General features: G+C 39.4%; 1 protein-coding gene across 1 annotated transcript in view; it reads left to right on the top strand.

The window, feature by feature from the left end:
• The first annotated feature begins 63 nt into the window (after positions 1-63).
• The window catches only part of LOC119744827 (F-box/LRR-repeat protein 7-like), a 46,907-nt gene continuing 22,961 nt past the window's right edge, over positions 64-24,009 (top strand). The window contains exons 1-3 of the mRNA XM_038220986.1: positions 64-229; positions 4,548-4,907; positions 8,352-8,450. Coding sequence (XP_038076914.1) covers positions 4,865-4,907; positions 8,352-8,450 — 142 coding nt within the window. The 5' untranslated portion in view covers positions 64-229; positions 4,548-4,864. The remainder of the gene's footprint in view (positions 230-4,547; positions 4,908-8,351; positions 8,451-24,009) is intronic.

Here is a 24,009-nt window from a genome sequence, read left to right as displayed (position 1 = left end):
TGTTGCGATTGGATCGCATACAGCTTGCTGCTGGCGCGCGTACAGTCATGACATGTACATGGACATATCGACAGTCATGACAGTAAACGAATTTGTTGCGAGGTAGGCCTAAGTTGTTTACGCGGCATGGTATATTTCAAGAACAAATTTTCAACTTCGTACTTTTCATTTATCAATCTCACCGATGACTCGGAAAATTGAAGAGGAATCAAGATTTTACGTGCGAGAGGTAAGTGTTGTATATGAATATAAATAAAATATTCTGGACAAATGCTGGAGGAAATGCTTGAGCTTTGAATCTACTGTCTGTTGTAACGTCGTCTAGCCTGCCGTTGATCTGTTGTCGATAAATGATGATATGCACTCAACCTGTCAACCATCTTCACTGTTGTGCGAGTTCAGTGTTTCCTAATTCCGGATTTTTCCTAGTTCCGGATCGCTTCAAATAAAAACCTACCTCTTTTGGATTAGTCTCCAATAATTTTTTTACTGACGAAGTGCACTTTGCCTTTGAAAAGGAAAATTGTAAGCTTCTTGAAAGGCCCACCATTTTGCATAGCCCACTGGCACTGCCCACACACAAAGATCTTTTGTTTTGGATAAAATCTTTACTTTGTCTTTACTCTTTAGAATTTAGGAATTTTGGCAAGATTTCTGACTTGCACTTTTACATGTTTGAAAGTTTGTAGAAAATAATGGGGGCTGTGAATAGACGATAAATTTTCTCCTCGGTACATCACTCGGACCGTGTGATTTTGAATATTTTGTTTGTATTCTACAGTCGTAACTCGTATAAACTCTTCCATCGAATGTTTGTAAAATCAAAGTAAGTTGTAGAGTCTCTAATTGAAAATTCGCCAATGAATGACTATGTTTTGCCTAGTTCTGGATCGCCCGTGCACTTACAACCCAAGTGAGTTAATCAATTTTGTGTGACGTATTCTGTGCTGGGTCAAAGGTTTTCGGTCCGTGCGTGAGTTCGTGCCGTTGCGCTGCAGAAAAAAGGAGAGGAGAGGGTGAGAGTAGAGAAGGGAAAATGGAGCAAATAACCATAAAGGATGCAACTTTTTGGCACTTGAAAAGTGTGGCGGCCCAGTATGGAAATCTTTCCTTTTCTTTTTTTAAGATTTGCTGGAATTCTCTTGAATGAACTATTTTTGGAAAATTAAATAATACTTTATTATATCAGAAAATGTGCTTGATTCGGGGTGGTTCTGGCTGAAAAATTAATTTTCTCGCGTGATTTTTTTTTCGCGCAAAGCAGTTTTTGATTGATTCTGAACTGATTAAACCGATCTGGAACTAGGAAAAGTGGCATGGGTACTTTTGACGTTCTACAGTCAAAATAAAAAGAGCTTAAATTTAGAAAATTATTTTGTAGTATCTCTATCACTCAATATTAATGCATACATTACAATGCATCTGCCGTTTTGAAATCCCATGGAGGAACATTGTGAGACGATATTTGTGGGAGCTGATGACTGCTCATTGTTTTTTGGCCAGATGGATAAAGATTTCTAGATAAAGGAACATGTTTTCAAACAGTTATGAGTTCCTCTATGACTAGGTTCCCTAACTTTGGACATTTCTGTCTTGGATGAGAAGATTAATCTCGATCAAAATTGGTCGCAAAATCGCTACATCACTTTTTAGCGTTTAGGGGAGCAATGGCCGTCTGGCCGTTATACAGAGCTTGTGATAGTATGTACGGCAAGAGGCAGTCGGGCTTGTTATTGCTTCGCAGTATTTTAATTGCCATGAATATGATCATTTTACGGGTATTTTTGCAGATCATGACTGTCCAATACTAAAGTGACTTTTGCAGGCTAAACTAGTCTTTTTTGTTAAGAGTAACTCATGGTTGTAGTTAGTTTTAAAAGCACTTTTCAATTTGCCAACAAATTTTAAAAATATATATAGTTTTTATCAGCCAATCAGCATCAAGCTTTCAATGTTGTGTTCGCCACTGTCACCATCTTGGTTTTCGAGTGTGGTTTCTGGTTGTCGTCATCTTTTGCCCCGTAATTTCCCTCATAAATCAATGCCCTGCCCTCTTTACACAAAATGAAATCTGCTGATATTCAAGAGGGTGTCATTACCAGATAGGATATGTCGAGAAATATCAGAATGTCCCTTTCGAGTGTCATTAAAGGGAATATAACATTTGCAAACATCGAAAAACAAAACTACCAAATTTTTACGAAATACCTTACTAGGATGTTGGCAAATGAAAATCTAAAGCATCCTGTAATATTATGGCACCTGTTGTGATGTCATTTTCAAGGAAAGTGGTATTTCTGTATAAATTTCCAACGGTGGTCGGCCAACCACCGTTGGAAAAACCTTACTATTTTTCAACTTCTGCTCCCAATTTAGCATTTTTTTAATTTCAAATTGTGTTTGCTATTGGTTACATGTTCATGAACTGTTGCAGGCCAGCTAGACTGGTTCCCTTACCTTACACTTTTCCGGCATCTATAAATTGATCCATTTCATCTTTAGTGAAGTCAGGGAACCAGACTACTTGAAAATTTTGTGTAAATTCTTAGTTTTTCCAGCAATTTCGAACACAAAACTCCACAAATGTCAGTGTAACAATATTTGATCTATTATACTAACCCCTCAAATAGTCATTTTCTGAAAATTACAGCAAAAGCCAATGATGTACATTCCCTTTAAGTCAGCTGTTTTGGTGAGTCTTAAAAACATGTTGTAGGAATTGGATCTTAAAGATAACGATTACCATTTTATGGAAAGAGTTCCGTATCCGGCCGCCACTTTTTTCAATAAATTTTACATTTATATATGACATTGTTATTTTTTTTCTGTCCCTCCTCGACTCTCACCTCTCTCCTTCCCTCTTCTACAAATGTAGTCACTTACGAACATCCATTGTTCTTGCTGGGAATCGAACCTGGGGGGAGGGAGAAACTTTCTAATTACAGGACTTCTTATCCACTCGACTATGTGTGCTTGTTGCCGTTGAGAGTCCATTTGAAGATGTCCGTTGAAATAACACTAATGAATATTTAATAAGTTAAATATTCATGAGAAATTTAATATTCATGACTTTAAGGTATCGCATGTTATTGGCTAGTGCGTTGTCATGTGCACCGCATACTTCCAGATTCTTCAATAAGGCTGCCTACACGATCGGCTGTCCGAACGATGTGTGCACCCAAAATGTGCCGGTGTGCCGGCCCTAAAAACACATTTTCGTTTGGATGCTTTCAGTTTTCCAAAGCCTCATGGATTCATCTTCCAATTCCATGAAAGCACATGGTGAGGTGAAAATTGTTGTTTTTGACGGCGAATAAGTGGTGGCCGGATACTGAATTCTTCCCTTTGAATGAAGTGTTTCAATGAAAATTTCAAACTTCAATTAGAAAAAAGGTAATTCCATGGGAAAGTGGGCATCCCTGAAAAGTGGAAAATTTATGAAATCTTCAGAACTACCTGTAAAAGCATTACAACCTTAAATGTGGTATCAAATAAAGGGGACAACAATATCTTTCATTTGAGTGGTTTGCCAGTGAGATGGGATGTGGTAAAATGTAATTTAGAGGTCAAAAACTGGTGTTGGGGCTAGGATTATGGATTTTAGGTAAAATGCAAGGGTTACTGTGAGTTCTTGTTTTTAAGGTAGAGAGAGGTTCATATTTTATAAAAAAAAAAAAAATAACAGAAATTAGAAAACCATGACTCAGTATGCTTTTTATCACGTGTGTAAATTTGATTTCAAACACACTACATGTACATACATCCATGTACAAATACATAACGTCTGTAACGTTATATAAAATGTAACATCCGTACAACAACAAAACAAAGTGTTTCCATAACATCGATAGCTTTTTGTAAAATTTCATTGGTGTTTTTATAGAGTGAAGCTGCATGTACATCTATCGGTACTGGTCACAACATAGTTATTTTATTAAATTAAGAAATTTCAGTGAATACTGAAAGTCAAAACCTACCATACATGTATGTCAGAATGGGTAACATTCGTAAGGGTTGTTTACTGTGCTTATACCGGTATATGTACAATGTACTAAATTTTAATGTAAACATTGAACAAACAAATTAACATACATGTACATTGCACATGCATGTTCATTTTTTATTCAATGTTTACATTAAATTTCCAATTTAAGACAGTGTTACATACTGGTACCATCCACACATTTGTAAAGACATTCAATTTCATTAGACATTTGTATGCTTTTAATATTTCACCTATTTCATTTGAACTAAAATTAAGTTTTCTCTCAATAAGTTTTAGATCCAAAAGAACACAGAAGCAATTCCTGTTTTCAGAGTTCTAGCCGATTTTAATCTTGCCGTAGCAACTAACTGGAGTTGGTTTCAACAGTTCAAATACAAACATTTCTTTTGAAGGAAGCGCACCCCCAAAAAGTTCTTAATTGCTGTCTCCCCTGCCAGGCCAGAAAAACAAACATTATCCAAGCAGTCTCAATGTCAAACCAGCAGGCCCTTCCTGATTAACGCCAGACCTAACTCCTATTCTTTACATTCTTTCACACCAGGTGTCTGAATGGCCGGTGTGTGTCCACCAACTGTGAACCTCTCAGTGCGCCATTGAAAGCAAAGTACCACCCCACTGTCACTTGGGCAATGGGCATTGTTACATCAAGGGTTTGATCACCAGCCGAGTGGGTACCGGACAGGGGCTTGAAGTGTTATGGAGCCACATTGCCGAGATGATCAACCGGGCTGATCATTTTGGATCCGATCATTACACCTTTTGACATCTTGGACAGAACAATTGTGAGAAAGAAGACACCACCGTACCTGCGACAGTCCACATCCACTTTATACATGTATTGGAAATAAACGATACAGGATGGGCGCGCAAAATGGAAAAGCGTATGATTCTGCAACAGACAGTGAGTATTAGTAATATGACTGTGTCATGGGGTCTTTTTTAGAACGGAGTACTGACAGATACCATCACTCGTAGCCTGTGGCACATCATATATCACGGGCTGTCTGCTCTTTCCACTTACTTCTTAAAGTACTTTGTTTTTTATGCTCATTCCTGGGGGATATGTGAAGGGTTGAGTGATTGGAGAAACTTGATACATGTTCAATCTATTATTCAGAGACTGTAACTGCACACTGCCATAATTCAACACAGTATTTATTGAAGGCACATTTATGTGCCAGAGTCAAGCTAGACGTGCCCTATTTAAAGTAAGTTCTATTGAACTGTCCAAATTCATTCTACATGTATATTGTACATGTACATGTACATGTATGAAGGTATTTGCCCTTGTTGCTTAGAACACAGTTTATACATTGTTAATCTGTTCTTCTATATTTTGTGTGCATAAACGTTAATTTGAAGCCCTTCAGATTTTTTCGAATTTCAAATCAAATTTGTGAGTCCAATACAAACCAATACAAACCTCAGACTCACTTATCACGTAAACACAGGTCTGACCTGTTCTGGTATCAGTAGGGTTCAATTTAAGCTGGCCATTGTTATAAAGGATAGAGCAGTTGTCACCTGGAAATGTTTACTTTCCTGAATGATTTGGCCAAGCAGCCATATACATGTATTGCAAGAGAAACAGCTCAACACTTAATTTAAATGCACACATACATGACATAAGTTTGTGTGATTGTTGTATAAATCACAGTGTTTTTCCATTTGATTTATGCTGTACATGCATGGAATTTGGCAGATCACCCATCCATCCTTGCTCCATGATCATCTAACCAACAGGTTTATCTGTGGACAAACTTGTTAATGTGTAGTGGCTATTTACCCAGCCAACAGCTCCTAATAGCTTACAGGTGTCCGAGTTGATAAATGATTGCACTTAGCCCAACTCATGTAGCATTTGAGATTTATTGTCCTGTATTTGATATGTCTCTCAGGTGACGATGGACTGTCATAATTTGTTCTTGTTTCTCAAGGTCGGTTTGCTCATATTCTTTTTTTGCATGAACAATTGAAAAGTGGCAACTATTAGTTTCAGCAGTTCATATTGGGCTCAATATGGATGAAACTGACTGGATCTGTTGATAACTGCTTGAAACCAAATGTATGGTACCTTCATTGAGATGGGTTTGATCAGAAAAAAGAAAACCAAAACACCCGACTTCCAAAATCCTGGTTCTTGTGAAAATTATGACAAAATACACAGTAAACATTGTCAGGTTATCAGGCTTAACATGAACCAGTCACAAGACTTGCAAATTTCCCATTCTCCCTTATACCCTGTCACTACATTAGTGATAAGGTCTCCTGGCCTTTTACTCAGCATTTCTGATGCACCTCGCCTAAAATCATGGCCTAAATTTCAAAGTCTGCTGATGGAGTGCCAGCCGGGAGTGCAAATTGTTACAAGAATGACATGAGATGGCATGCTGGGGGCAAAGACACAAGGCCTTTGCTATGCGTATGTTTGTATTATGGTATTATGGAGTGCTTTGAGAACAAATGGAACATGAGCTGAACAGGCCACATTGATCTGTGCATGCTGTGGGGTGTCATAGCCCAGCAGACCTTCATGTACTGTACATGTACCTGTACATGTACCAGTACATGTAGTAGGCAAGAAGTGCTCTTTAATCTGGGAATATTGTGCTCACAAGCTGCTGCATGTGAAGGTGTAGGCAACATGATTGATTCCTTGTACACTTCTGAAACATAAGTGCATGCTTGGGAAGAATTTGAAGTAGTGAGAGACACTTCAAGTTGTCACTTATGATTGGAATGGCACTTGTAAAAATCACAGATGTTTATTAAGGTGGGGTTGATTAGAAGATGGCAGTTATACAGTGCCGGACACAATTAACAAGCATTCATGATATCGTCGCAGAGCTGACATACCGGCGAATCGACCATTTTGGCGATTTTGAGATTTTGTTATTTTTGTGGTTTTTAAAGGTTGCTCTTTCAAGTATTTATGCCAAAATTCCTAATTCTTGTCTGGATTTTAAGATTCAGAGCCCCGCCTATGGCGAATCAGTCACAATAATCCATAATTTGACATAGTGACGAATACGGAATTTTGCTGGTAACCAGCTAATGTAAGGTGTGCGTTCCAAGTACCAACGAATGCTATTCGTCAGTTTGTCGTGCGCATGCGATCCGACAAACAAACGAATAGCATACAAACAGTGTGAAGAACAACTGGCTATTACTTGGGATTTTGTAATTTGACAAACTGACAAATACGTTTACTATCAAATAAAAACATATCGCACAAGTTCTCTGATTAAATAAGTAACCTGATGTATACTACGTTTCCTATTTTATTTCGAATATACGCCAAAAGGGTTATTATCGAAACATTAAGGGTGAAATACGACGCCCACAAAAATGTCCAACTTCAAACGCTAATTACTCGAAACAGGGTTTTCGCTTATTCGTCGGTATGTCAGCTCTGCGACGATATGTTTTTACCTAGTCACGTGATTGTGTACTGTTAGTTAGAACTTAGAATTTGCCATAAAGTAAAAGGTCTGGCCAAGTGACAAATCAGTTTTTTTTTCCAGTTTATATCTTTTGAGTTAACAAACAAGTAGGCATTTCAGACAGACAAATTAGAAATACATGCAGTACATGTACATGTAGATTAAGTACAAGTTTATTCCCACTCACTTGCAAGTAATCACCCCAATGGTACATGTGTACAGTTGTATTACGGAAACCCAAACGATCCATTCTATACCACAGTAATGAAGACTGCAGCCACATAGGATATTTTAGCTACATGTACCCTCACATTTGGTATTTTTTGAAAGCCCTGAGGCCCTTGTATAGATGCAATATTGCAATATATAGAAATTGATACAGGTCTGACACTATACATGTCCGAGTATGATCAATTTATCAATGCAACATTTTGGTTGTTACAGAGAAACCTTGTCGGTGATTTCATGGATGGATGTCTTAATGAAGGCATTATTAAAAGTTTGTTAAACATTGAAATTATGGATACTTTATGAACTAAGGCTTTGCTCCCATTTTCCTTCTCATTGCTACAGAGCCTACAGGTCAACACATGTACATGTACGGACATGTTGTACATGTAGGTCAGACATATAAAATGAAAATCTTTGTCGCAGACTCCATTGGGGCATACTACATGTTAATGTACCCTCTGTTGTCTCACCATACAGTCCTATTTATGCCAGTGTATTAGTGTGGTTTCCAACCCTCTTCAGCTTTAGGTTGGCTTGTCATATGTACATGTAAGACATCTAAAATTTGGAGCATTCCATTTTACTAACTTGTCTTTTAGAATAGATATTTTATACCTGACACGCTAAGTAATTGCAAGTTTCTGGTTTCATTTCCCCCTTTTCTTGATCAGGGAGGACAGGCAGCAGTTTTTCCCAATCTGACCTGAGTGCAGATGATTATAATTTTTCATCATCTGCACAGTCGCCATCTTATACCAACTCAAGTGCAGGTAAGTTTTGTATTAACAGGACATTTCTACAAGAATTGTGTATTCATGATTTCTGCAAAATTGTGCCGTGCAGTACTGTGTATAAATTAAGTATTGCATTTAGCCCGTAAATGATAAAATGCTGAACTGCGTTTAGTGTTAATTGTGATACATGTAAGACACCTGTAGACTTTGTTGAGACCAAATTTAGAAATCTCAAAATATGCTGTGAATTTAAAGCCTGGTTCATAAACGTGTGCAGATTTGTTTAATTCATGGGTTTTACCTGTGCAGTTTCATAAAAAATGTGCACAATGCATTTGAAAGCACACTGTCGCTGAGTAGTCTTGTGCTGGAAATATGAATCCGAATAACAGATCTGAGTTTGGTGTGACTAGCAGAGTATTACAACCTTTGTTATGGATGCCCCCATTGGGTCACTATAAGGTTTCGGTGTATGGTAATATAGTACATGTACATGTACAGTGTACAAGCATTACACCAGCTTCAAAAAAGTGTGTAGTGGATTACATCGCTCCATAGCCCGACTGCGTCTGGCCGTACAGTACTATCGCAAGCTCTGTAGTACGGCCAGACCGCCAATGCTCCCCTACACGCTGAACTCTGATGTAGCGATTTTGCTACCGATTTTGATTGAGATTATCTTTTCATCCAGGACAGAAATTTCCAAAGTTAAGGTTCCTAGTCGTAGAAGAACTCATACCTTTTTGAAAAAAACGTTCTTTTATCCCAACATCTTCATCCATCTGGCCAAAAGACGACATTCAGTCATCATCTCCCACGAAAATCGTCCCGAAAATTTTCCTCCGTGTGATTTCAAAATGGCGGCCGCATTGTAATGTATGCATTATGCGGGCGCGCTTGGGCAAGTTAAGAATATGCATTGAATTTCATGACGTTTGTCGGGCGCGCGGCGCAGCTGGCCATACAAACACGAGGTCATGAACTGAATAATGCATATTCATAACCTTACCCAAGCACGCCCGCATATTGCATACATTACAATGCGGCCGCCATTTTGAAATCGCATGGGGGGAAAATTTCGGGATGATTTTCGTGGGCGATGATGACTGAATGTCATCTTTTGACCAGATGGATGAAGATTTCGGGATAAAAGAACGTTTTTTCGAAAAGGTATGAGTTCCTCTACAAGTAGGAACCTTAAGTTTGGAAATTTCTGTCCTGGATAAAAAGATAATCTCGATCAAAATCGGTAGCAAAATCGCTACATCAGAGTTCAGCGTGTAGGGGAGCATTGGCTGTCTGGCCGTACTACAGAGCTTGCGATAGTACCGTACGGCCAGACGCAGTTGGGCTAATCGCTCCATTACAACTGTTACAAAAACTTACATGTATGCAGATGGATATCTCACTACTCCAATACCAATACATCTACATGTACACTACCTCTACCCTGGTGTGTGAAGTTAGGAGAATGTGGCGTTAATGTTAGCAGTGTGGATGACATACAATGTACATTGCATGTAGCTGTTGTATGCATGGCGGACTAATGGATTTTTTTTAACATCAGAATGCTGTACATGTAATTTTCACGCCACTATCACATCCTAGTCTTTACAAGAGAGGAACCATGGTCATCACTATGATTAATCAAGCCTTGTAACTTAACCGGGCCTGATCTTAGAGCTTAAGAAGTCACTTGTTTGTTTCGTATGCATTAAACAAAATTTGATGGATCTTTAACCATGGAGGAATAAAAACGTACAAGGATGCATGTATTTCCCTTAACCTGAGTTGTGGCTCGGCAAAACTCAAGTGAAGTGTTACTAGAATCAGAGAGTAAAATGAGACTTTTCATACTACTGTATAAACTATAATATACATGTACCGATATATGCCCTGGTCTGGCTAATGTCATGATAGCGCCCAGCATTGACACCACAATCCTTTGTTGTGGGTTATGGAAGCCCTCTAATTGACATCCAAAGCCACTATTGTGTACCTGCATGTTGGAGCACCAGCTGAACATCATTTGGCTTGAATAGCAGGGAATATAACAGGGAATAGCTTCTTGAAGAGGGATTTGTCAGCCATACAGACTGTTGACCTGTGTTTACTGCTTCAGTGCTAGGCAATGAAGAGTAGGATTAACTGTAAACATTATATCTTTGTCCATCTACATGTACTAGCTGTATGCAATGTACATGTACATGTATTGAGTACAATGCAGGATCTTTTGACTGATCAGACATGTGGGTTCAGATTTACTGTAGTTGATTACATGTAGGTCATTCTCTAAGTTGAGAAAAGAAAAAGGTCAAGATTGTGAATAATTACCAAATTGTATGAACAATCGATCGGTTTTTAATACCGGTACATGTACCAATAGTTCAATTAACAAAAATTGTATTAGTACAGTGAAATGCCGCTAAAACAACACTGCTATAATGAACATTTGGCTATAACGAACGTCTCCTTTGGCTCCCAAAATATACATTTTTATGATAATGCAAAATCACTACAATGAACGACCAAACGTTATTCGTTAACAAATATTTTTTTATGGACCCCATCATGTTCGTCATAATGGTGTTCTACTGTACAATGTTTGTACACATATGTAAATCTAAATGCATGAAATTAAAGTATGCAATGCAGCTGTGCGCTGTACTCATCCTATTGCATGTTGCCTGAGTTTGTGTAGTTTGAGAAGAACCTGTGGAAACTCAGCATTTCCCAACAGTATGCTTTGCTGGCCACCATCAGATGACCAAGGCATTCTCCAACATTTTGTTTTCTCCGCTGGGAATTTGCGAAAGTTGAACACGATTCCATCGACTGTTTTGCGACATCAAATCGTTTGCATTCCCATGACATGTGGCAGCAGTTGCAGTTTTGCACTAGTCATTCATTACATCTGTAATGTACATTAAAAGTTTGATTTCAAATGCTTTGCACATAATGTGGTTGAACTGAAAAAATGTCATTGGCTTACTGGTGAATTATTCAAACTTTTTCAATTTAAACCATAGATCTGTTATATTAATGCATACTTGTGCTGGTTGTACATACAGGTATTACTCTTTGAAGGTTTGTCCGGATATATTTGCAATTAAGCAAAATCTGAAATTAAAAATACTATAATTGAAAGTTTTCTCAAGTTATCTGACAAAATTAAAACCACAACATTTTATTCGAGTTTGATTTTTCTATCTTATTTACAATGTATGAATCATGGTGAATATTTGAGAACACCTTGAGTCTTGTACAGACTATTCTGCCACTGCTATTTACACGTCCTTGCCCTCATTAAGTCAGGGACATTGTGGAATTTTAACTTGGTATTTAAATACACTCTGCCGACATTTTAGTGTTTAATTCTAAAAAGAACCCATTATATACAGAATAAAAAGCCTAATCCGGGAATATCCATCACTAGATATAACTGCTCGTCAGCAGGTAGTTAAATTCCTTCCACAATAGTGCGCAAGGTCAATACACCCCATCAGATGCAGACAGTTTGTCTGAGTGTTATAGTTGAACCTGAATGATTAAGTCACATGTGAGTGCATATTTACAATAAACTACGGTACGTGTACAAATAGAAGTTTTTGAGAGTGTTGCATGTTGGTGTTAGATGTAAATGAAAGGATTGAAGCATGCGTCCTGTTTTTGACAAGATGGTTTATAAAGAATGATCCATTGCAAGTAGTCAATGACAGACTTTGTGCATTTTGCTAGGTACTGGTATTTTTACGTAGTGTTATACCGGTAGACATACATGTATCATTCTAACAAAAATTCGAAATGTGTACCAAAAGCGAAACCCTATCTCAACTGAACACATTTGCGTTGAGCTGTTGCCAGTTTAATGCAAATGTATTCAAGTCGGCCATTTACCTATTGTCAATTTACTTATAATAAACTTGACATTGAGCTTGTCTCATGAGCATGTAAGTGAGAACAATGGCGACTCGTCCCTCATTTGAACGTAAATGGAAATACTTTTTGGACCGTTTGTCACACAGAAGTCTGCATGTCTACACTGAACTCGATCACTGTTCATGTTTATAAGAATTGCTCAAACCTACCGGTACATTGTACCCAACAAGTAACAGATTGTTACAGTTTACAGTGAACGCTGCATTGTCCAACCACTTTCGAGTCTCTATGGACCAGTCACTTGAGTAAATAGAGGCTAAATTAATATTTGAAATCATTTTGGGTCAGGCTGATATGACTGATAACAAATACTTCCACAAGTTGGACAACTCTTGTTACTCCATTCAGCCCTTTCAGCCCTTCAGCCCACCACCACTGTGATCCTCTGAGCTCTGCTGAAGGGCACATCCAGGTGTCAGAGTTCTTGTCAATGTTCTGGGGGAAGGATACTACTGCCAATGGTTATTGTCAATGCCAATTATAATCAGATTAGTGTGTAGCTGTGTTGTAATATTGCTCTAGCAGGTTGCCCAGGGCTAGGGAAATTACTGATCCCAAGTGGGCCAGCTAAATGTCAACTCTGACTTGATGTTTGAAAGTGATTGGAGAGGGCTGTTTGTACTCATCAGTAAAATGCTTGAAATAATGACAGGGAACTGCTGATATACGGTACTCCTGTGAATGGAATACAATTTTTGTCTGAATAATTTTGTGTTACATGCGCAGTTAAAATATAATATGTGGCCCGTAATTTTGAGGGAAGAAACCATTGGAAAGGATTAGTATATCTCTTTTACAATTTTTACTGATCTTTTACAGAAACGTTACTCAAATGTTCAAACAGTCAGTTTATACATACTACATTTTGTGCATGCATACATTGTACATACCGTAGATTGTTTTTTTTTTCTATGATTATGAATAAAGTTAAACCTACAGAAAAAAAGCTCGGTGAAAATGTGTACTTAAGTAAGCAGTAACAGTTTCATCTAGAATTTAATTTTAACGTTGCAGGAAGACATTGACCTGAGTGGGGTTTGATGCTGCTACCATGGAGGTAGCGCTACCAACTGAGCTTTCCATTGTCCAACCCTACTTTCAATGGCAGTCCCCCAGTTGCCTTGTCTTTGTTCAAAAAATGCTAGTCAGATGCCAAAAACTGTATATGCCATGTAGCAAACGGATCACTCCATTAATAGATCACTCAATCATCTTCATCAGTTTTCTTGACCCCCTGAAAATCTGTAAGTGTAGAAGTCCAACACATTTTGGCACAACCAACACAGTACATGAACATGGTACTATACAAGTATGCACATTTTTATGCTGCGCAGCCTACGTGTCCACCTGCATGTTCAGTTTTGGAGATACCTTCTTGGGGGGCTGAGAGGGTTTATTTTTCCTGTCAAGTGTGTACGTGGAGTTGTTAGGTTGTACACTCCTCTCTTTATTACATCTGACCCTTAAACCACACCTGAACTTGGCCTCATTCACTCACCTGTAACTTAAATTGTATAATAATGTATTATGTGCTGAGAGCCATGTCACGTTGCTTGCAGTGTTGAAGGAAATTGAAACAAGTTTGTTTAATTGGTGCTAGACCCAGTGTTTGGCTGTGTTGTTGTAATGTATAAGTATCATGAAACTGTTTCTGTGGCCAATAAATAGATTTTCATGTTTTGGAACCATCCAGCTTTTCAAGCAAACTATTTTATCTCATGAACAAATCTTTAAAAACCTGAACATTTCTTTTTAGAATTGCCACATACATATTATCAGTTACATTTTGTGCAATAGTTAATTAGTGCTCTTAGAAAAAGGGCACTTTCCAATCATTTTCAGATGACTACGTTTAAATGATACTTAAGTATATTTTCAAGTTTATTTAATGGTTTAAAGGGAAAATACAACATTTGCAAACATCAAAAAATAAAACTACCAAATCATTTTGAAATACCGGTACCTTGCTGGACTGTTAGTGAATGACAGTGTAAAGCATCCTGTAAAATCATGGCACCTGGTATACTGTCATTTTCAAGAAAAGTGGTATTTTTGTATCAATTTCCAATGCTGGTCGGCCGACCAGTGTTGGAAAAAACTGGCTTTTTTTTTCAAATACTCAGTGACCATCGCACTTGTTTGCAATTGATTACACACCTATGAACGGGTACAAGCCAGCTAGACTGGTTCCCTGACCTTACAATTCCCCAATGTATGTAAACTGCTCTGTTTCTTCTTATATGGAGTCAGGGAACCAGACTACAGGAAAATGATTGTTTTTCTTGGTTTTTATAGCATTTTCGAACCCAAAAACCTCAAAAAAGTCAGTGTAACTATATTTGCTATATATTTCCAACCCCCCAATTCCATCCATTTCTGAACATTACAGCAAAAGCAAATGATGTATATTCCCTTTAAATGGAATATCTTGGATACTATGTACTAGCGGGATGCCGCGCTTCGCGCGGCACCCGCTAGATGGGTGGAGTTGACTGTTTCGTAATAATTACTGTATACAGTGAAATCTCGATAATAACTCCAATAATAGATTGTGCGAGGGTCCAGGACATATTGTCAATATAGGGGAGGGGCTAGTTAGGGTGAAAGGTGCTAGTCGGAACGCCCAATTTCCGTACAACCCGTCAACCATGTCACAAATATTTCCGGGGATGGGGAGAAATATTTCCAGGGACGGGGAGAAATGGTTTTTGTTATAGAGGGGAGATGGTGATATTGAAATCGCTGATATTGTGGAGGTTTATGTTTGTGCTGGGATTCATACCGTTTAAATGTTGTTTTAAATTGCGCACCGATTAGGAAGGTCTTGCTGTCAACAGTTGAATGAAATTAAGTATTTATTGCCGACCGATTGTCTCATGCAATGTCTCATTACATGTATATAAAGCTCATAACTAATGTTGTGCTGGAATATTGTCCAGTCAAATTGAACATTGATTTTTCAAGGTGCCAAACCATAAAGGACGTACATGTATACACCAACTGTACAATTAGGTAGTTTAGATGAAACGCGGTTTGATCTTGACCTTTACAACGTCGTATTCATAGTTCTCACTACAGAGGAGAGGAGGGGGAAGCCAGTGGGGATGGGGGTTGGATATTGTGTGGCCTATTTACATGGGCGTCGCCAGGATTTGTTTTCTAGAGGGGGCAAAACATATTTTTGCCAAAAAAATGCCTGTTTTTCTCAACACATTCTCCATTTACCAGTTTTAGAGAAGGGCAGGGACATTTAGCCCCCCAACTCATTAAATTTAAAATTGAACTCATTTTTTCCCCTTCTGTTTTCTTTTTTTTTGCTTTCGGGGGAGGGGGGGCCAGTGCCCCCCTTGCCCCCCCCCCCCTTGCGACGCCCATGCCTACTTATGTTACACCTGTGAATGGTCACTTATATTTCCGGGGAAGTGGGCAACAATTTATATTCGTTATGGTGAAGGGGGTGTTTTTTATGTATTAAGTAGTAGTTAATGTCATTATAACAGTTCGTGTTTTTATTATGGTGATGGGGTTGTAGAGCAAAGTATTGTAACACGTTTATTTGCAGAAGAGAGTAAAACTATAAGAAAGGACATATTGGAGCACTTCATAATTATGTCAAGCACCACATGTTAAATGTATTTATTACAAAACTGTGAAAATGAAATCAGGTACAATGCACACACAAATTTTTTAGTAATAATGTATTTGCATTCAATACAGGGTAGTACTTTGACAAAACTCAGGGGATATAATTGTAGCAAATTTTCGGAGCGATTTTCGTAAGGGACGTCGGTCCAGGCTTGTTTAGCATAGGCAAAAACATTCCATGAAAGACTTTCAAGCGAGACGGGTAATCATTCCATAATTATTCTTGGATACAACTAAGCCAAGGATATAACTTTAAAAAAGGATGGACATAAAACAGCAGAAAAGAGTGATTATTTTTGCACTATTTCATTTTCATGACTTCTAAATAATAAAATTATGGCTAGAAGAAAAATGTGTTTTGAATGGGTAAAGAGAAAAAGCACGTCACGTCTTCGTCTTGAGTCGAGATTCTTGCTTTGGGAACTGGTTGAAGCATGCACTGGAGCATGCTTGGAGCATGGTTGGAGCTGGTCATGTGATGTGGGTGTCATCGGGAGTCCTGTGTAAAGGAGTAACAAAGAAAACTTGTAAAAAAATACATCGGCTAACAATAGCTACAAATAAATTGTTCCTGCGCGGTTTGTGCCTTACGATTCTGCGCGCCGTGCGTGCTCACGGGTGTCGGACGCTTCGCCCCATTTCCACGTCGCCCCATGTCACTTCGCCCCTAACCACTTCGCCCCATCCCCACTTCGCCCCATCCCCACATCGCCCCATCTCCGCTTCGCCCCATCCCCACTTCGCCCCATCCCCGCTTCGCCCCATCCCCACTTCGCCCCATCCCCACTTCGCCCCATGTAGTATAAAAAAGGGAAGGCTAGGGGTGCAGACCAAATAAACTGCCAAAGACCCCAGATAATAAATGCTCCCAATTCTAGAAACTCAGGAAAAATACAAACTCTCTGATGAGGTGCTCGAGACACAGATGAGAGAAATGATGGCTTAAATAAAATCATCAGCCGCTGGATTCAAAAGAATCCCGTAGGTATGGGTCAGTGAGTTCAAAGGAACTCACTGCCTTGAGGAAAATGTTCCGTCAAAATGTGTCTGATATGTGAGACTTACAACTTCATTGATGAGATTGGTTCCTCCAAGAGTGAAATTAGGATGTCAAAGGTATTGTCGTTCTCAGATAAGTGGGAGACGGGTTGGTATAGCCGGGTTGGGAACAAAGTTGGATCTTTTACTTCAAGCTTTTTTCTCGGTAGGGGAGAGCCTAGCTTGAGAGGTTGGTTATGAATTGTTCATTTGGTGATGGGCTAATTCTTTCCGTTGGTTAGCAATTAGTGAATCTATTGAAATAGTTTTTTTTTTAAGCCAAAAAAATAGATGAGATTTTTTTTTTTACATGTAACGGCTGGGGCGAAGTGGGGATGGGGCGAAGTGGGGATGGGGCGAAGTGGGGATGGGGCGATGTGGGGATGGGGCGATGTGGGGATGGGGCGAAGTGGGGATGGGGCGAAGTGGTTAGGGGCGAAGTGACATGGGGCAACGTGGAAATGGGGCGAAGTGTCCGACATTCGTGCTCACAGCACATCGCGCAGAAATCGCCATCTTTATTTTCGGGTTGCGTGTTTTCGCTGTGCTGTCATCGTAATTTCCCCCCCCCCCCCCCCAAATTTCTCTAAAAAAAAAATCAAAACCCGGCCCTCTATCTATGACATACCTGTTTATTGAGAATGTCTCCAACTATTTTGGTCGGGCTTTTTTAAAGTGGATTTTGTTCCCTATAGGAACCGGGCCCTTCTACTAAATACTACACGATCGCCATGTCCGAGGCCCACGCGATTGGGTCACACTTTTCACAAACAACAATTGTCATTGCCAGCAGTGGTGTTCGAAAGAATACTTATAATCCTTTGCCAGAGGTGTTCGAAAGAATTACTACTAACTATAATCTATAATGTGTCATAGCACAAACCGGACTTACCATTGAAACGACCATCAAACGAAGCTAGTAGTGCTGAGAAAATGTGGGGCAAGCATGCCTTCAGCTTTGCATGTTGCATGGAATACCGTTGCATGCGCTGCAGCGCATGCTCCTCTATACGAACGTATACGTATACGTGACACGACAGGTGTAGCGTGAATATCCGACTCCATGAAATGTGGACTCATTGGTAGTCCTGCGCACGCGTGAGTACGATACTGTGCTATTTTTAGGATCATTTTGGGAGAGTGACCTGTCACGTACGTGCGAGGGATCAACCAATAATAGGGAAATAGGGGTCCGATTTTCATAGGAGTCGAATTTTCACGTGACACCGGCCCGTACGCAAGATGGCGGCCGGCTTAATGGGGAAAGGAATTCTGGGAAATATGGGGTGAAAATAGCCGGGCCCCGTTCCGCATCCCCCGCAGCCAACAGGCGCGATGGGGACGGGAGACCGGTCGGAGACCGGTCGGGAAAATGGCAGCGCCCCCGAATCATTTTCGTGATTGTAGTATAGATATGAATTCTTGAACTGAAAAATCATTGCATCGCGTTCATGGGATGACTGTGCCTGCAGTGGAGATGGAAGTTTTGTTAGCCACATGATACATGTACATATTTATATGCGCATGTGTATATACTGCACCTGCACATTTCTGTCCATGTACATTGTAAACTGAATTAACCCCACAACAAGTTTTGTAAGGGAGACTGATGGATGCCAACCTCCAAATTGACAGCTGAACTGATTGTCAACTAACAATGTGGTTTCACCTCCCAGGAAATTCAGAAATCAGTCTGGAGTTCACAATACCTGTACATTTTACAACTGTATCTTCTTCTTTTTTTGTATCAGAGTATCTACCTTTTTTTTGTGTACAAAATGTTGACAGATGCCATAAATCATAGATGTGTAAATTAGATCAGTTCAAGGCTCACTGTTGGCTATGTTAAGCCCCAACTATAGGGGCTTTCACACTAGACGATTTCCCCGGCAATTCCCCGGGAAATTGCCGGGGAATTTCGGTCGGTCTGTTCACACTACAAAATAAACCCCGGGGAATTCCCGGGGAAAAGCTTTTCCCCGGGAATTTTTTACCCCTGCTCGGGAGTAGGGTTAAAGGAGAAATCCCCGGGGTTTTACGTATTTCCCGGGGAAAAGCAACTAGTGTGAACGTCGGCGGGTTTGAACTTACCCCACCTTTTTTTCCCCCCTGTATCGATCGCATTTTGCGACACAATATTCAAGTGCTCCGAACTTTTAGAAATAAATCGCAATGCAAACGGTGTTCAGTTTGTCGATCGGGCTGTCGCGTGACCGAAATACTCACAACTTCAGTTCGCAGCGCCTGGAAATGTAACTTTTATCCTCAAAAACATAACCATTTTCCAGCAACGTTTGAACGAACATGTAGGCATTATCCATGATAATTTTCCAACTGAAAGACTCCCAACTTTGCGTACGCTGCGCCTGAAAAATCTCACCCACTTTTATCCTCCAAAACAGATAACTGTCATCCAACAACGTATGTGCATTTTCCATGAAAATTTCTTCGATGCACGTGCTGAGCTGCAGTACTGCGTCACCAATGTGGATCACACCATTTATCTTACTGTAGGGGTGTCCCATATCCTTTTTTTTTAAAGAATATTTACCAGCATTTCCAAAATTATACAAAATTCTCTTTATGAAGTTCGAAAAATTTCAATGTTAGAAAAGAAGCTCCTCAACATCACAATATAATTTGTGTTAAGAATTTATTCGAGAAACGATGTAAAACTTTAAAAAGGGTATTAAAAGCACCCCTTTAGTTACGGTATCATTGGATGATCCGTCCATATGACGCAAGGCGAATTGCCGTATGTTTTCCGAAGAAAATTGCGATGGAAAAGTTGATTTTTTGACATTGCAAAGTCGTTGCTACAAATAAAAATTTGATAAGATTGGTAGTAAAAAGAGGCCTGTTTGTTTTTATGGCATGCTCCCGACAATGCATGCGGGAACATTTCATCGTACTTCGCCGGTGCGGCCCGGCTCGGAAGTGCGGGTTAATTGGCCGGGCGCTGGGCCGGCTCCGTGTCCGTCGGGGGATAGCTAGGTAGCAATTCTCGATGCGTATTTCTCAACGTCATCATCAACGAGAAACTGAAAGTTTTCTCGAAATTAATAGCCGACTGTCCGCCTGAAAACTTTTGCACAATTCCCGGGGTTTGATTGCGAGTGTGAAACGATCGTGCATATTCCCGGGAAATAGTGTCCCCGGGAGTTATCAAATGTGTCTAGTGTGAATGGTTGCTGGGGTGTTGGTGGGGTAAAAAATCCCCGGGAATTTCCCGGGGATTTATTTCCCGGGGATTGGCTGTGCAGTGTGAAAAGGCCTTATGGCAATGGTACCAACAATATTTGGGCCTGTCCCAACTTGGATGGAGTAGTTGGGAAATCCCATCTACAGTTTGGATGCAACACTGCAGGAGGGAAATTGGGAATGGATACAAATTGGGCGTGTTTAGGTAGGGGTGTAACACGCCAGTTTATACACTTTAGATAAAGTTAGATGGGGTGGAGTATAGGGGCCCACAACTAGTGTTTAGGATACAGTGTACAAATGCATGTCTTTTGAGAGTATGGCAGGGAAAACCACAACATGCAGATTCCAGCTGGGAAAAAAGGTCAGTTTTAGACCTTTATCATGCTGCCACCATTTCAGTCGTGTTCCCATCCAGTAACAGTACTGAATGATAATGTTTTTTTGTGCAAAAAGGAACCAGACTATTTTTCCTTTCAGCCTTGCTTTGGTCGCGTTGATTTGAATGGCCCCACCCAAAAAAACTCAGACGGAAAATAACATTTCAGAAAGCAATAATAAGGATCTAATATTAGTAAATGTACACATTTGTTCCATAGTTGTGGGGACATACACTCATCTGTACAAGGTATTTGTGGGGACCAAAAACGCTGTGGGAACAGCAGAAAGTCCCCATAACTCGGTCCTATCGTATTTTTCCTAACAATTAAAGGTACATTGTATCTGGATAGGACCTAATGTACAGTATCATAAGGTGTTGGGCTATGAGCCCAAAACCTACTGTTATTAACATGTGAAATTCTAAATGCCAAATGTTTACGTCGACCCAGGCCAGAAAATATATTTGGTTGCCCCACCCCCTTGAAAAAATTGTTGCTATGCTCTATGCTAGTGGTGACAGATGTACCAGTACCTGGTACGTAGAACAAATTTTAAATGTAAAATCTATGTCGTCTAGAGTATTTTTAATGGAAAAAAAATCTAGGATGTACAGCATATTCATTAGTGTTAAAAAGAATGCAATTAAGAAGTTTCTAAATACAAGCAACCAGTTTGAATTTAACTGGCTTTGCCCAGCTAGTGCATGTACCTGTACTGTGGTCATCAAACTAATGGAACGTGTTTATAAATTGATGCACATGTATGGATTTTCTCAAATGAACATGGAAGGGAAATGTGTGGATTTTGTTTGTTCACAAAGTGAATCATTTATTATTTTATTTCAACTATTTCAAACATTTCTTGGTTTTCACTGCCATCCGTTACATGTACCGGTTCATGTCTTCAACGATGTAAATTCACATTCTTTCAAACTACCGTACAACACCCTGTCTTGTTCCTGAAATCAAGTTGCTGTGACCCTCACAGTCTCTAAATCAGACCGCAGTTCAGTCTCCTGGAAACATTCCACTGCTGAATTTGATTATTCCCATTTTTCTCTCTTTAAGGAGTCATAAGTTCAGAGGAGCGCACAGCAAATCAAAGGTCAGGATTTTGAAATGCTTGATGCATGTTTTATTTGGCCCCACCAGTCTGGGTGTTGTGCAACTGCCTTGTTATGGTTTGGCATACCAGTAAGGATTAAATTGTTATAATCACTTGAATGGCAGACTACATGTAAAATGATTTTTAGGGATGTCGTGTGCATGTACAGGTACAGTACATGCCAGGTATTACATATAGTTTTGGCAACAGAGACTTTTTCCTTTGTCGATTTACATGAATGGGAAGGAATGTTTTCCCTGTGCATAGCAGATTTAATTAGGAAGCTTGGAATAGGTCACATACCATTCCTTGTAATTCAAGGCTCAGAAGGAAGTGAAATCATTCCCCAAACCTGATCGGAGTTTTTGTACGCTTCAATGAGCTTAAATCTTAGTCCAAGGAAATAAGGTACAAATTGGGTTTTCCCCTTCACTGAGGTACATGTAGATGTATAATGCTGCACGTGTGTATGCTCAGTGTTTTCGCAAAGAAATATTAACCCTCCTACTGTTTAAACAATCACAGGCAGTCAAAAATTTCATCCACTTCCCCTGCCATGCCTTTTACACAGGCTATAGCCAAAAACAGTCGGATCATATTTTAAGCAAGCACTATGACTAGTCAAATTCAGTCAGCAGACAAAAGCAAGAAACTGGTGACACAGCTGTCTTATCAATCACCTACATGTATAGTCAAAGCACATCTATATCAAGTTACATAAACAGTCATTGGGAGCTCTTGCATGTAACTGTTGAAAACAGTCATTTGATTGATTTTGACTGAAAGAACAACTTGGCACAAAATGTATGTACTTATTTTACATTGGGCGTATGGTACCGTACTAGATCTAGTCCTTCTGATTTGAGGCGTGCGATCACACCCCCACGCCATCACACGCCTAAAAGCTTCCCAAGAAGTGCTAATAATCGCATGCCTGAATCCCTCTGTACCACACACCTCGGCATACATTTACGGCATAATTATACATCTGTGAGCTCTTGAAATGGCTTTACTGAAAACCAAGATGACTATCATAAAAAAAATACCAGATTGTTCAGTCCCAGTTTGGACCACAGAATCACACGCCTAGAAAAACCACACACCTAGAAAAATCCAGGTGTGCCTTTTTCCACACGCCTGTGATTTTCAAATCATCAGGACTGTAGATCCCCACTCTCCATTACTTTACATACATGTACATGGCTTGATCTCACGATATTGTTACATTTTTATGCAATGTACATGTAGAATGTACCGTACAGTACATAGAACTTTCCTGAAAAGAGTTGGACTTTCGTGTATTTATTTAGGGAAGTTCCTAGTGAGTACATGCTCAGGGGAGAGGGAGTAGGTTCCAGTGCGCATCTGTGAAGTAACCTTCATGTAGAGGAACATGTACTGGTATACATTGTACATGTAAAGTACATGTATGTACACTAAGCCATCATACATGTAAAACAAAGTTAGCAACTGACTTACGGTACATGTGTGGACTACCGGGTACATGTGGTTACATTGTACATTGGTGTAATTATCCAAAAAAAATTGCTTGTGCATAAATATGTGAGAAAGGTTGCACTTTTGAACTTTATCAATACAACAAAGTCAGCACCCAAACTCTAGCTTCGGTCTAGATCAGATTTCATTCAAGTCAAAAATGTTTTGAATGTTGCTTCATGAGTACATGTACATGTGTACTTACATATACTTACTTCTTACTTACATGTACATAAAAAGTTAACTGGAGCACATAATCAATTTATTGATTGATTTGACTGCTTACAGATCTAGCATTCATGACACCTACCGTACAAAGATAGATTTACATGACAATCAGTGTGTCAATAATGTCTGAGTATTTACATCTGAAATGCAGAACCTGTCTTCCTTTATATTGAACATTGTATTTTCCATTGGTAGGGAGAATAATTAGTTGAGTATGACTGCATTCCGACATGACATGTTTCAACCCATTATCTCATTTTCTTCAATGAGTTCCTGTGCTCGGGGTTGTTGTGACTCAGTTCGATTAACATTCTTCCACAAGTGAGAACTAATAAAGAGCTTCCGGTATGGAAACACACTGGACTGCAAATTTCTTTTTCATGAGCCTAAAGAATTTGGGGTTTTCATAGATTGCCTAAACCTAAACAATTATGAATCTACAGTTTTTCATTTTCTTAGCCCTGAGCTTGATTACGTAAGATCCTTGCAGATACCTTTTATGTAAATTAATAACCATGCTACCGAATGCTACGATTGAAGTTCTTGACAATACATACATTAC

Source organism: Patiria miniata, unplaced genomic scaffold (assembly GCF_015706575.1).
Source record: "Patiria miniata isolate m_02_andy unplaced genomic scaffold, ASM1570657v1 HiC_scaffold_7, whole genome shotgun sequence".
Classification (NCBI taxonomy): Eukaryota; Metazoa; Echinodermata; class Asteroidea; order Valvatida; family Asterinidae; genus Patiria; species Patiria miniata.
Note: the sequence above shows the minus strand (reverse complement) of the source record. Positions and strands in the feature narration are given on the sequence as shown.